Source organism: Echiichthys vipera (genome assembly GCF_963691815.1).
Source record: "Echiichthys vipera genome assembly, chromosome: 16".
Taxonomy (NCBI): Eukaryota; Metazoa; Chordata; class Actinopteri; order Perciformes; family Trachinidae; genus Echiichthys; species Echiichthys vipera.
Window position 1 is genome coordinate 24404131 of NC_139841.1, and position 15231 is coordinate 24419361.

At 41.8% G+C, this 15231-nt stretch overlaps 1 protein-coding gene across 10 annotated transcripts in view; it reads right to left on the bottom strand.

The window, feature by feature from the left end:
* Positions 1-15016, bottom strand: part of fcho2 (FCH and mu domain containing endocytic adaptor 2) — a 56257-nt gene extending 41241 nt beyond the window's left edge. For all 10 annotated transcript variants that reach the window (XM_083930495.1, XM_083930492.1, XM_083930497.1 and 7 more), the window contains exons 1-2: positions 14869-15016; positions 5304-5395 (exon numbers count right to left, since the gene is read on the bottom strand). In XM_083930495.1, coding sequence (XP_083786621.1) covers positions 5304-5395; positions 14869-14901 — 125 coding nt within the window. In that variant the 5' untranslated portion in view covers positions 14902-15016. The remainder of the gene's footprint in view (positions 1-5303; positions 5396-14868) is intronic.
* Between the last annotated feature and the right edge of the window lie 215 nt (positions 15017-15231).

Below are 15231 nucleotides of genomic sequence, written 5' to 3' on the forward strand. Positions count from 1 at the left end.
TCATCTCCTGGGCACTGCCGAGGTCCAACTGGGTTAGTGTTAGGATGCCGGTCACTGGCTGCCCCCTCGCTCTAACATCTCCCCTTAATTGCATGTATATAGGTCCTGTCAGTGCATGTGTGTGTGTTTCGGGCCTGTATGTGTGTAACATGATTAATAATAAAAGTGAAGAAATTCAATTTCCCCGTTGCGGGACAAATAAAGTAATTCTTCTTCTCTGAAACCCTTTTATAGTGTGACAAAGTTCAGTATTTGGAAGTAGGTTTTGGCTAAAATAGGGCATGTCACTAAGCAAGTGAAGATCCCGGACAAAAACTCTCACTTAGAACTTGCAACATAAATGTTTGACCACATGCGCCGTGTGTGGGCAACTGAGTGCGGTTTGGCTTGTGATGTGTTCATAAACTTCACGTCGAAGCTGACAGAGAGTGGCAGCCAGTGTTTAAACCCCCTGCTTTTCCCAATTTCCCTCTATATTCCTTCCTTCTGCATCAAAGTGACAGGAGTAAAACACACACACACACACACACACACACACACACACACACACAGAAAAAGACTGCAGCAGTGTGATAGTGAAAGCCTGAATTATGCATGTCTCATTTAGCCAGCCTCTCTCTGCAGTCACGTCACAGAAGCAAGGTCACCCAGGGGGAAACGGGACAAATGTGCACACACACATACAGATACACATATCCATCATAAACACACACACACAGGTACACACAGGCAGATATAGCACAACAACACAGAGGATGGGACAAGCTAGAAATGCATCATAGGCTTCGTACCTTCTTGCACATCTTAGTGTGAGCCCAGAATGGCAGTTTATTTTTATACGTTAGCATGTCGTAAATACCGACAAAGTGCCCCGGGGAAACCTCTGCATGCTTCTGGACCAGCACTTTTGCAAGTGCAAGTTTCAATTGTGTGTTGTTGTGCGCAGCAGGGACACATACAGTACATGTTACAGTGAGGATTATTTACAGCTGTACTTCTATATTACTCACGCAGTTTCCGATTTCATGTGTTGCAGGTTGTGTATTGTGTGTTAGTTGCCACAAACTGTTATAAAAGAAAATCTAATTGACCAAATAAGCGTCTCTCTCTTTTTTATTTTCATTCTTTTTTAAGATGTAGCTCTTGAAGCACTTTTGCTTATTTGATGAGTGTATAGGTGGGATCTTTGTGGTTACACTTTTTGTAAGTAATTTTTGGATTAAACATAACCTAAATGAATAAGATGTAATGTTGGGGCCTTAACTACCCTGATAGGACCCTGAGGAGAGAAAGGAAGAAAGCTGCTGATCCCTCCCATCCTGGACACTATCTGTTTGAACCTCTCCCCTCTGGACCGGAGGCTGCGGTCCATCAGGACCAAAACCTCCCGCCACAAGAACAGTTTCCATCAGGCTTTGGAATTCTGTTAAAGACACTTAACGGTCATTCGTTATATTAACGACATCTGGATCTCATACGTTATATTAACGTACCCAAATCACAGGTGTTATATTAACCCCCCCCCCCCCCCCCCTTTTCACTGGACACAACTTGCACACTACCACCTGCACTGGTCATGCAAATACACTCACTTATATTTCACGTATATAATTCAATGCTATATGTTTAGTTTGCTTGTGTTCATGGTTACATTTATGTAGGCACTGTCAAATCAAGTCAAATTCCTTGTAATGAAAATTGCCTGGCAATAAACTTGATTCTGATTCTGATTCTGATGTGACTTAAGGCAGGGAGGATCTTACGCAGCATTTCCAGTGCATGGATGGCATGGATCTCCACAACCAGCCTCACATTTTTTCTGTTTTTCTGTTTGCAAAAGTTGAGGATAATAGCGGGTACATTTTTTAATACCACCTCAGTCCAGGTTCCAAGTGAGAAGGTGGAGTTCAAACAGTGCAGATCACTGATTTGTCTGAATTTGCGGCCAATCAAATGCGAGTGTCACGTTAAAGATGATGTCACGGCAGTCTCACGTGCGTCGCTATGACAATAACCTTTATAATCCCACCTACACTGAGGTGGTGCTATTGGCAGTGGAAAACGAAGAGTATACGTATGAGAAAAGCCCATGATACTAAGATTGTGCTGAGTGAAGTCTAGTCACGCAAAACTGAACCATGCAGTGGAAATTAGGCAATAGTCTGATTATAATTCAGTCGGCTAAGATCTTATTTGTTATCTCTTTTATTACTGACAAGGTTTTGACCTGAAGAAGACTCTATGTGGTCAAAACGTTTTCAATCAAAATGTTGTTTTAACCGGAGACGGTCTTGACGGTGAAGGTTCATTCTTTACATTGGAAACAGAAGATACACACGATGACAAATGAACTTCAATCACTCAAAGCTGCTTCTTTAGTGGGCTGTTGATGGACACTAGTCTCCCATAATGCAATGTATAAAAGTAATATTCTCCTCACGGCTGGAGAAATCCACATGAATTGTCTGTCTTTGTCTCTCTCTGTCTGTCTTTTCTCTCTCTCTCTCTCTCTCCTTTTCTTCCTCTCTCCGGTGCAGACAGATGTCCGTCCTCCACAGAGCTGGGTCTGTCTGACGTTCCTGTCTGTTATAGTGAAGGTTTTCAACGCCACCGTACTCTACGGGGGAATTGTTGGGTCTATGTAAATCATAAATAAGTCATAGAGTGTGGTCTTTACCTACTCTGTAAAGTGTCCTGAGATAACTTTTGTTATGATTTGGCACTTTAAATAAAATTGAATTGAATTGTGACTGGTCCTGAGCCTAAGAAGGATCTTGCAAGACAAAAAGACATTCCAAGAAATAACATTTCACTGTCTCTTTGGAAAAGTTTAATTGCCAGTGACAGTTTAACTAATGTCTGATGTATGTATTTTCCTGTCATTTCCTGTAAGTATGAAATGGTAAAGTGATTTGTTGCTTGTACACTAACTGCTATAACATTCTTTATAGAGTCGGTATGATGTACGGATTTGGGACACGTTTTATGAGATGCAGGTGAAAGATACAGACAATGTGTTATTTTTAGTCTTCTTCATGTCACTTTTTCAACTGGAGAAGATCATTTGTGGTCTAAACGTTGTCAGTCATCACCACTTGAGTCCACTTAGAATAAAAGAGGAACTGAGAATGAGACAGTAGTGTGCTTGTATTTGTCCATCTTTCGCTGCAGATAACTCAAACAAACCTAAAAGAGATTTTATGGATGCGTTTCTTTGTGCCTTTTGGAGATTGCTAATATTGTTTAGCCTTAAATGCTTTTACAAAAGGGGGCTCTGTTCAGCAATTTTACTGGGAAAATATTAACACAGTGCACAAATCTCCTTTCTCCACCAGAGGGAGCCACAGTGTCATTTTTCAGAAGGGGAAAAAAAAACATGAACGCTCTGTCTGTGAAGTGAAAAACCCAAACCAGCCTAAAAAACTTTCCCAGAGTGATTCGAATTAAGATAGCCCTAAGCAATATAAGCAACTATGGTACAACTCAATACATTATCTATCTGAACTTCTCTCTCCTTCATGAATAATGTATTAATCGTTTGTATAGTCTAGTATGAAGAAAATCCTCCCTGCAGGCTGCGAAGAGGTAATATTTAAACTGAAAGATGATTATTACAGCAAATGAGCTTCAACGGCTTAAACAGTGACTGTGAGCTTCACAAGCGGTGCACTGGCAATCAGAAGCATCATTCAGCAGCAGAAAGTCTTCTCTTTGAAGAAGAATAACCGTAGAGAGAGGCTGGAGAGTTGCCAGTTCATCTCCGGGCACTGCTGAGGTGCAGTTGAGCAAGGCATCGAACCCCCAACTGCTCGGGGCGCCAGTCCACTGGCAGCCCCCTCGCTCTAACATCTCTCCATTAATTACATGTATAGGTCCTGTCTGTGCATGCGTGTGTATTTCAGGCCTGTGTGTGTAACATGATTAATAATAAGAGTGAAAAAATTGAATTTCCTGTTACAGGATCAATAAAGTAATTCTTCTTCTTCTTCTTAGAAAGAAAGAATTTGAGCCATAATGTTAAACATTTTAAACGCCAGTCAATCATTATTTATAAAACTTGCCAAACATCTTTCAATAAACACAGCTGATGGAGTATATCGAGTCCTGCACCAGGTGTTTTATTATAGTGTCTGAGTGACTGAGTGCAGTGGAATCCGCTGCTGCATTCCAGCGGTCGACCATCTATCATGTGGCAGGTTAGACGCACACCTCTGACACATCTCTGAGGAGGTGGGAAGAGTTTAAAAAGAGTATTATTATGGTATTATCAAGCCGCAGACACTGAAGGAGTGTAATATAATACGCTAATGGTGGGTTACGGTTAAAGTTTGCATAACATCTACACTCATTTGCATGCACCTTTAGTCAAAATATTGCACTTATTGACTAAATTTACAGTTTATTTTCCTGATAAATATAAAGAATCTCCATCAGAAAGATTCATGTTGATGTTAGAAGTAGAGCTGGCATGATTAGCTGATTAACTGATTGGTTAACAGACAACAAATGGGCAAAAATGTTTTAATAATTGATTGTTTCAGTCATTTTTCAAGCAATAGTAGAGCAAAAATGCTAAATCCTCAGCTTCTAAGATTTAAGGATGTGTGGATTTCTCTGTTGTATGATAGTGAACTGAAAATATTTGGGTTTTTGGACTAAATCAATAATTCATTTATTGAAAGAAACTGGACCAGGCGCCTAAACTGGAGGTACTTCCTACCTCGATACTTCTGGTGCCCTTGCTCGGATCACACCCATTTTCAAACTCAACCTTTCTATTTGATCTCAACTACACACCTTTAAGTTTCCTGACTGCATCTTAAACAGTTGTAATGCTATTGTGGGGACAAACTCTGTCCGCAGACAGACAGACAAACACATAAACACCTGGCAAAACACTCAAAACCGCCTCTGTGTTAGTTTCCTTCTACACTAGGTGTCTCCAAGACCAAAACAATAAAAACAATCCCTGACGCAGCTGGTAATTATAGTAACTTTGAGACGTGCATCCATAGCGATCAGGCCGATACAGAAAGGAGTTAAGCTGCGGTCTCAGTCAAGTACTTGGGTGTAACTACAGGTACAACACAAGGAACAGGAACTGCCTGTGCACACTTGGAAGTACATTTAGATACAAAGAAAGCCACAACAGGTAAGACATGTATTGGAGAAGCAGACGCATTACAACAGGTTAATGAGTAATGTGTTGTATGCAGTGGATTAACATCTTGTTAACTATGCGGAAATACCACCACCTCCTCAGAATAAGACTGACCGATGTGTATCACACCTGGGTGTCTTACCTTTCTCTGATGAAGTCTGTCAGCTCCTTGGAGGAAATTTGGCCATGCTTCATGTTATGGTAGAGCACATCAAAGCCATTGTTTTTGTCACCCTGCAGTTCGGAGACACAAAAGAAATGCAGATGGATTAATGGCCGAACCAAAGCACCAGGTCTAACAAACGGCAGAGCCTCGGTTATAGATCAGACATTACCGCGAGGGCTTTTTCTATCAGCAGCATTCGCACTGTCTGCATAGCTTCGAGCTGCGTTTGCAGCATCTTTGCCATTTCTGAGAGTGATAGATGGTCTTAAAAATTGTTTAAAACTGTGGTGGAGTCGTCTACGGCTACGGCATATGATGTAAGAGATAGTCTGTGTGTGTGTGTTGCTGTAACCATGCCACTCGGAAACTGGTGTCCAGTTGCACCGATGCTTTAAAAAATGCAGGTACCTCTGAATAATTAATATGAATGAAAAATGTTGGGTTTACGTTTAAGAAAATGTTTGATGATTATAAATGACTACACTGTTATTTAACAGATACAGTGACTCCTATTACTACTACTTATCTTACTACTAATTTTATACCGATTATTTAGTTGTTGGTCTATAAAATAACAGAAAATTGTGAAAAATGTTGATCAGTGTCAAGATGACGTCCGTAAATGTCTTGTTTTGTCCACAACTTAGAGAAATTCAGTATATTCAACTTAAACCCATCAGTCATGGTCTTATTCCTGCCTCAGTGGCTGTCTGTCATCCATAGCACAGCGTGTATTCATTTATTTTTTATTATTATTTGTCTATTTTCTTATTTCATCTCAGAAGAAATGTAAGCTGTTGGAGTCAGTTGGAAATATGTGTTATATTTTATGTCATTTGTTGAATGACACATGACGGTGCTACTGTCCAACAGATAACAACAATAATAACCACTGAGGGTTTGGATTGGAATAGTTTTCCGACATCTTCCAAATAAAGACAAAGAAGGAAACTCATACTTCGACTAAAACAGGCTGAAGTGAACACCACCTCTGTTCACACCAGTTCATCCTCATTCTTGTCTAAATCTGTTTGGTTTCACCTTAACCCGAGACGGTCACAGACACTTCCTGGTTCCTGGAGCAATCCACTGTCAGCAGTTCTGTACACAAGCTACAGCGACCGGTGCTGATTTCGAAAATCTCTGTTTTTCCACATTGACAGGGATGAAAGGTCAGGAAGTTTGTGTCAAAATAAAGCTCAGAGGTAGCTCCAATAAGGCTTTATTGACAGAGCAAATAGACATTAAAAGGAAAGCGTCCCTTTTCTAGGCTACAGCTCACCGGCCTACCACAGTCCACCACAGGGAACAGACCACTGATACGTGCTTCCTGCTGTAACAAGATAACTATAACAAAAGTACAAGCTTAGCAGTTACCCTGCTGGGGGCATACAGCGTGATATGCAAACGACTGCATGCATTAGATGTCAAGACAGGAAGGTGGGACGCAGACCGTAACAATTAACCTTACATAACCTACACAACGCTGCCCAAACTATAGGAAACACACAGAAACGGTCGACAAAACAGGGAAGTGACGAAAGTGAGCGAAAACACAAGGCTCGGGACAGAGCAGAACAGGAAGAGGGTCCGTTCTGTGTTACGGCTGTGCTCATGTGGAATGTGATATCACTGAATACAAAAGAAAAATATAAACAAACACAGGAAACAGCTCAGGGCGTTTTTTGGACTTTTTCAGCAGGTACAATAGTGGGATTGATCCTGCAAAAACATAACAAAGCAGAAGGAAAGAACATAGTCTAAAGCCTGGGATGTGTGTGATTTATAACTACAAATCTCCAATATGTCTACTAGCTAGTTTAGGATTGTGCGGCAGGATCTACACGAGCAGAGGCAGGGAGAAGTGATACTGGAGTGGCACAGTTACTCAATGTCCTCCTCTGGACACTCATTGATGAAATCCTTCGCACTGGGTGTTTAATATTCAAACCACACACAGTGAAATTCAGAAGTGCTCTTTATGCTCAGATTTAAACGGAGCGCTTCTTAACTCCCTGCCCGGCCTTGAAAGGGAGGAAAACACGCTGAGAGGTTAGCACACACGTCAATCATTGGTTTGTTTGAGCAAAGGCACAGTTTGCAGCCTCAGACAGCTTGAAAATCAGTCAGAGTTCATAAAAAAAAGGAAAAGTGTCCAATATTCAGTCCGTGCCAATGTGATCCCTGACAAGAAACTGATGCTAACGTGAACGTTCTGGCTGTGGCGCACTGTGCACAGACTACAGGAGGAGACTCTGTGTGCTTTAGGCTGAAATGTAGGTAATATCCTGGCAACGAGACAGCTTACGTCATGGCTGAATATGCACTAATGCGTTTTCTGGGAAGAGTGGTTCCAGTCAGACGCGGAGAAGGCAAGCTCTGATGGAGCCTCACCTGCTATTAAATGCAGAATTTAATAAACAGCATTACTAAAGGTTCAGGCGACACAGTGGTTCACTGAAAGAGCTCTGCGGAAAAAACAAAACAAAAGCTACTACGTGGACTCAGATCCTTCACTCTTAACTGAAGTTATAATTATTAAGCAAACAAAAGCGTAGCATTAGTGAAACGGCTTTCACTCTTGATTCTGCCACCTGTTTCCTGAGACTATTTAACTCTTGGTGTACGTGCACCGAGGAGGAGTGTGAGGTTTTCAGCTCGGTTCGTCTGTTTGTTGGATTGATGTCTGTTTGTCAGTGTCAGTGTCTGTTTGTCAGCGGGACTATGAAAAAACTTCTGGCCCGATTTTCATGACAATGGGTCTGAATTCACTAACATTGCCAGATCATTTGTACTGCATTCATGTGGTGTCGGTATAATTGGAAAAATGAGATCACCATCATATGTCATGGCTCATTTGTTTTCTTTCCTCTTTGTTGTCACACAAACCCCAGAAACAGCTATCAATGTGTTTTTTTATAAAGCGATATTAAACAACACATCTTCTTCGTAGCGCCCAGGTGGTTTCCACACTACGACTCATGAACACACCCAAGTTGGGGGAACGACTTCCAAATTCGGGAATATGGGACCATCCGAGTCCTTGTCAGAGGTCTGCGCTCTCCGAGTGCCATTCTAGTTTTCAAATAACCTCTGATTACTGGTGAGTTAATAGAAAACTTTATTTGAACCTGGTGCCTGATAAAATGTTCTCCCTGTGTCTGCGTGGGTTTTCTCCGGGTTCTCCGGTTTCCTCCCACAGTCCAAAGACGTGCACGTGTTAGGTTAATTGATGACTCTAAATTGCCCGTAGGTGTGAATGGTTGTCTGTCTCTGTTCGTCTCTATGTGTCCTGTGATAGACTGGCGTCCTGTCCAGGGTGTACCCCGCCTCACGCCCAATGTCAGCTGGGATTGGCTCCAGCACCCCCCGCGACCCCGACAGGGACAAGCGGTTGAATATGAATGAATGAATGAATAAGAAAGTTCAGAAATTGTGGCGCGTGAATCGGCCTCAAAGACCACAAAAACACAGAGTACACTACATTACAACAGAGTTTGGCATTTTAGCTGCAATTAGTTGATTAATCCATAACAGTTGCACAAAAATCAATTGACAGATAATTGAATAATCATTTAAGTCATTTTTTAAGGAAAAGCACCAAACAATCCCTTGTTGCAGCTTCTTAAATGTAAAGATTCACAGCTGGTCTTTGTTTATGTGATAGTAAACCTTAATATCCATTTGCTTCTTTACACCGCTGGTCACACAACAAGTGATTCAAAACATCAATTTTGGCAACAGCTAACTAGATGGCCATTTTTGCTATTTTCGGACATTGTAAGGATGAAAATAATCGACATGTCAGCCCTATTTGTCGCTTGTCTTTGTCTAGGCTACATGAATGCAAAACAAAGACCACAATACACATAATTAAAATAACACAAATCCCAAAGAACACTCTGTCTAGTCTTATATTGCTGTGTTGACATGTTGCTCAGCTTTCTCATCAGCATACAGCCTCCTAAGTCAATAAGTTATTTTTAATGACCAAAGTATGAGATGCAGGAAGTGGGATAATCAAATGGCTCAGTGGAAGTCTGTGAAGCCATGGCCAGAAAACACACCGCAGACTCTTGTGTTTTCACACATAACAATACCATGAGTGTAATTATAGAGCAAAACTAACACAACAGAAACAGTTACATGGCTGACATGTATAATCTGAGAAAACACCTTAAAAGGACAGATAAACAAAACCACAGCGCTGCAGTTTATCGTGCTGCATCTGCCGGGCAGAGGACGATAATTCACCCTCTCTCTGTTCCACAGTATTATACCAGCTTCAACATCCTCTGTGTAGGGAATCGAGTGTTTGTTGCCTCACGGGTAGTAATGCAACCCGTGACAGGGAGAGAGCCCCGGTTATCTTTCGATTTTATAGCCTACTTTTACTAACAATAAAGATTTATTATGCTATAGAGTCTCCAAACTTCCATTAATTACAGTATGCCTTTTAAAATGCAAGGTATTGCAATCTGAAAGTTATAGACGCTCCAATTTAAATAGATTTTCTTTAGTAAATAATGTTCACAATAAACTAATCCCTCCATGGCTGGCTGCACACACTGAGATGGAAGCCTACACTAGCAGCATTCACCCAAGTCCCACAGTTACACAAAGTAACGGATCAAGGCAGCAGAAAACCAGCAACTCCCACGTAAATGTAAAAAGACTGTTTTTGTCAAAAGAGTCTGGCAGCTTTGAAGAGAGCCGGCGAAGCTGGGTTTTTTCAGACACTGTGGAAAAGAATAAGAGTTCATAAAGCCAGTGTATGTGGTTATTATGAGTTCGATTTGAGTTTCCTGTTTTATAATACTTTACACACCAGGTAGTCTGCATCTAGGGCTGCAAGTATTTCCATTATCATCAACATATTAAAACTGCCCATCACATCACATTCAAGTCCAATGTGACATGTTCAAATAGCTCATTTTGTCTGCAACTAAGACATAGAAAAAGGTGCAAGTCTTCACAACTAAAAGCTGGACCTGGGGTACAGTTAGAATTTCTGATTGAAAATTGACCAACAATTAACCGATTATCTAAACAGTTGAAGATTATTCTGCTGTCATTGGACTGATCAATGAATCATTTCATCTCTACCTGCTGGATACATTCAAAGATAGTGTGTCAGTAAACAACACTGATTGCAGAGCAACAAAACAGTTTCCACAGCATCTGTAGGCTTAGAAACTACGCAAAATTAGATTCAGTAAAAAACTAGAGCTGCAACTATTTTGTAAAAGTTCAAATTCTGTGATTCCAGGTTTTTTAATGTGAATATTTTCTGGATTCTTAACTCCTCTACGACTTGAGTTGTGGACAAAATGAGACATTTGAGGAAGTTTAATCGGCCGAACAACTAATCGAAAAAGAATCGACCGATTTATTTAATTATTTATTTGTTTGTTTATTTCTGGCATGTCAGTTAGATCAATCATCATCATTACAGATTATCTTAGTTTAAATCATACAATTCACATGTCCGAAAGGGAACGCGGGAGAAGCCAAAGCTTATCTAGTCCCGCGCACAGAATACATCAACTTCATCATATTATTTTTCTCATCACATTTGACAGAACATGTTTCAACAGCAGGTAGTAATCCGAGCTGCAGTCTAGCTCTAGACAGTCACACAGACTACAGATGACAGACTACAGATGACTCGACAATGAAAAGAACCATTAGTTGCAGCACTTGTTAAAACTGTACATGCTGCAAAGTGGAACTATTTCACAAAGAAACATATTCCTCTTGTAGAGAAATAGGTTTCTGCTGTGGAGAACTAACAAAATACACTTTGTCGTGGCTGATAAGGTCACTTCAACTGTAGTGTTTACAGTGTGCATTCATCTCATAATGGTGCAAAATGTATCATAGGAAGCCTACATGTGCTTTAGGGAGTCATAACATTTCCACTGGGCAGTCTGTAAACGGGAAACAATCAGGAGCGTCCCAGCCGACATGACTCCTGTGTGTTCAGGTAAAAGCAGTGGAAAGAAGTATGACTGCACACTTCCACTGAGGAATTTCAGAATATCCAAACAAGTAGGCGCGCTCTCTTCAGACGGACAGACTGTAAAAGATGGAGCGGTGTAGTGCGCAGAACCCAGAGCCTTGAACACACAGCGGGGTAGACAGACAGCAGGATGACATCAGAGCGAGCGTCTGCCCTCGGTCACGTGACCAGAGAGGTCTGGGAGCGGTGCACTGAGCTGTCACATCAGGCTATGTGGAAGGCTCACACACAGACCCGGGCTTTGTTAGCGGTATAAGCACGACTGTAGGAGAACTTGACCGCTACTTAGAGTTAGGGATGTGACATCAAGTGTATGGCTACTGGATAAATCCCAATTTACGGCGTATTAAAGCCCCTTACAGCTTACATGAGACACAAAGCAGTAAAAGCCAAAACACAACAACCACCACGAGGCAGGATTTCTGTTTCAAGAAAAAACAAGAGTCAGTGTTGACCAAAACCTTTTCACCCTGGGGGAACATCTTTGCTTTAACCTCACAACTCAATCCCACTGCAACAACCCTTCCTTCCTCTAAGCACAAAGATGGATAGGTAGCTTGTGCAAGTTGAAAGAAAATGTGTCCCCATTGTCCGTTTCTTCTTACTTCAGTCCTCCGTATTATTGCAACACTTCACGTCAGAGCATAACTTGTGGAAGTGGGACTGTGAAACTTGCACACAGTGTGAGAACCTAACAGACCACACACGCAATAATACAGACAGCAGGGAGAAAGAAGGCCATCCCGGGGCTGTTGGCTGTATCAACACTGTTTGCTTATCACACTGCCATCTTATTTTCCCATGACACGCTGGAGGCTAACAGAAGCCACATTAAACAAAAGCTCATCATAGATGTATGGGTAAAAAAACTAGAGCAATAGGAAGTTGTAAGTCAACTACCTGCTGCCATTGTTAACTTGACATACTAATCCACTGCCTGAGAAGCAGGGACAGTCACGCAGAGACTTTCCTCAACAGGGCAGTGTGAACTAGCATTCCCCTGCACATTGCACACACAGAAAAAAAGGGAAATGGACATTTGAGACTTGCAAATAAATCTAGCGAGCGGAAATGTTGCAGCCAGCCAGTGCTGCAGCTTTGACAGAGAGACTGCATGGTAATACCATGTCTGGCTCCTAATTCCTAAAGAACTTGTTGATTCAGCTGAGGGGAGATTGTTGTCTGCAATGGAGATTCATGCCAAGATTACATACAAGGAAAAGAACCGACAAAATACCTCTACAAAGACTACAGTGAAAGGGCAAAGAGTGGAGACAGGTGTACACTCCAGCATGCTGCGCAAAAGTGAGCCCCAATGTGTGTGTGTGTGTGTGTGTGTGTGGGTGTGTGTGTGCGCGTGTGTGTGGTGATGATTTGTAGTCAAGTCAAAGGGAGATGGATGCATCCCCTTAATGCCAAGTGTGTGTGCTTGTGTGTCGTGCATGTTAAACACACAGCTGATCTTTGCCATCACTGGACGCCCTTGTGTCCCACGGTGCGGGGCACAAAGGGCAGATTGAAGAGTCAAGAGTGTCTCGGCTCTCCTCTTTTCCATTTAGTTAATGATGAAGTGTCTTTTAGAAAAAGGCTTTTGGGGGTTGACAGCACTGTACTTTTCTAAATTACTTCTCTTAATGCGATTTTCAGTAACAAACGTTTGCTTTATCAGCTTTGGAAGAAGACTTTTACAGCCTTCACCACCTGGAACTGAGGTCAACCGAGGGTAAAAACCAGAGCTGTGGTTCCCGACTTATGGAAGACGAGGATGCAAGATGAATGGTGAAATAATACTGTTGCATCCCCCTTCAAAATAGACATGTTCGGACTTTTCATTCAACATATCAGCACAAAACCATCCCATATGTTGTGGCAAACTGCTGAAATGTAATCTCAGCAGTGCATTTGCAAGAGCCCAGAGTGCACCTTTCATAAAGCCTATCCAGAGCGAGAAATAGGGTTTTCTGCACTGAATCGGTCCGCTAAGTTCCCACCATAACTATCCTGCACAACTGTCTTTACGACAACAGTGACGACTGCTGTGACTTTTAACCTCAGTGTGCATGGACGAATACATTCACCCATACTGTGTTTTCATACTATATGTTCTGTTTGTACTATTTTAATGCTGCATTGCACATCCAACGTATTTGCACTGACACTTTATAGCCATTTACTGACTATTACTAGCTGCATATCTTGTATCTTATTAGAATAATGCCGGGTATTGTTCACTGTTTATTTTATGACTTTACTGCTATTTGTACGTTGACCTTTCTTTTTTTTTTTACCTTATTCATTGATTTATTAGGTATTTTTTTATATCATCAATATGCCGGTTACAATCTTAACTTAACTGTTGTTGTACAACGACAATAAAGATATTATGTTCTCTAGAAATCTCCCATGTTCAGTCATCACATTTACTTTTGGCTACTGTCCAAAACTACTTGGTCTCAAATGGGAAAAACCGGTGGTTAACCAAAGAGACCACAGCATTTATAACAGTCAATAAAAGGAGCAGAAAACATCCAAAACCTGACATATTTATAGCAGTGGTAATAGTGCAACACAGGACCGTAGCAGCCCTAATGAAGCTGGATAAATACTGTATATAGATGGTATTTTTGCTATGATAGAAAGTGCTCATGGGGGAATTGTTGGGTCTCTGTAAATCATACATGAGCCATAGAATAAGGTCTAAACCTACTCTATGTGTAAAGTGTCTAGAGATGTTTTGTGTTATGATTTGGCACTATAAATAAGATTGAATTGGAGTGGTTTTCACTTTTGATACCACTCTGTTTGTGGCTTTAAAAAAAAGCATTAAAATGAACAATAACAAAAAAGATACACACATGGTTAAATGCATATTTTGACTTTCACCTGCTTTAACATAACGCAGCCACGTCAAATCGGGAAGAGAAAATGACCTTTCGGAAGTAGCCACACAACACTGACTACCACTCAATACTAAAACACACACTTCACCAATGTCTCTATGAAAATATGAGCTAAATGTCAAATACAGCAGGACGGTTAATTTCGTGTTTTTAACGCTGTTCTCTAACTTACTAAAAACATCTGGCCTCTCACTGAAACTTTGTTACGGAAGACTATAACGCGAACGGCCCGAGCGCTATGATTGACAGCCGCAGCGTCCAATCGCATTCATGGAACTGACCATAAACATTCCAAGCGAGCCCGTGAGAGCCAATCAGCGGGGAGCAAAGGGTTGGACCTTTGAGGTTTCATGTTAGATGGGTCTACAGAGGCCCCAAACCCCGGGGTGGCGAAATAATAATCGCCGAGGAAGCTGAACGATGTCCAGGGGTGCTGCTGACCAGTTCGTCTGGCGGCGCCGGACAAAGCCGGTTCAGCGGCGGCAAGCTATAAACCTCTGGTACGTGAATACCACTTGATTCCTGGTTGACTTGAACATAATAGGGAGGGAACACAGAAAAGGAATAATAAGGAATAGCACCGGAGGTAAACACCGTGAATAAAAAAAGCACCACCTACCCAGAAATTCTCTAGGAAGTAGGGCGTTATCATCTTGTTTTATTCCTCTTCGCCGCAACTCTTAAACCTGCTGTAATGCAACTTTTTAAAGCGTAAATCATCCGCCGTCCTCCCCCCGTTTCTGTTGTATCTGCCTTTCCCCGTTTTCCTCCTCTCTCCCCTTTCTTCTCCCTCCCCACCAACAGACTCCACCTCCACTCTCGGCCGTGCTGCGTCTCTCCACTGTGGGTTCTTCCCCGTAGACATTGACACTGTTAGCGGGTGAAACAGCGCCGCCTGTGGCGAACAGTGATAATACTACAAGTGCAGACGGTCGGAGTATCGAGCCGTCGCTGGGTGAAATGATGCCTTCAAGTGCAGCTC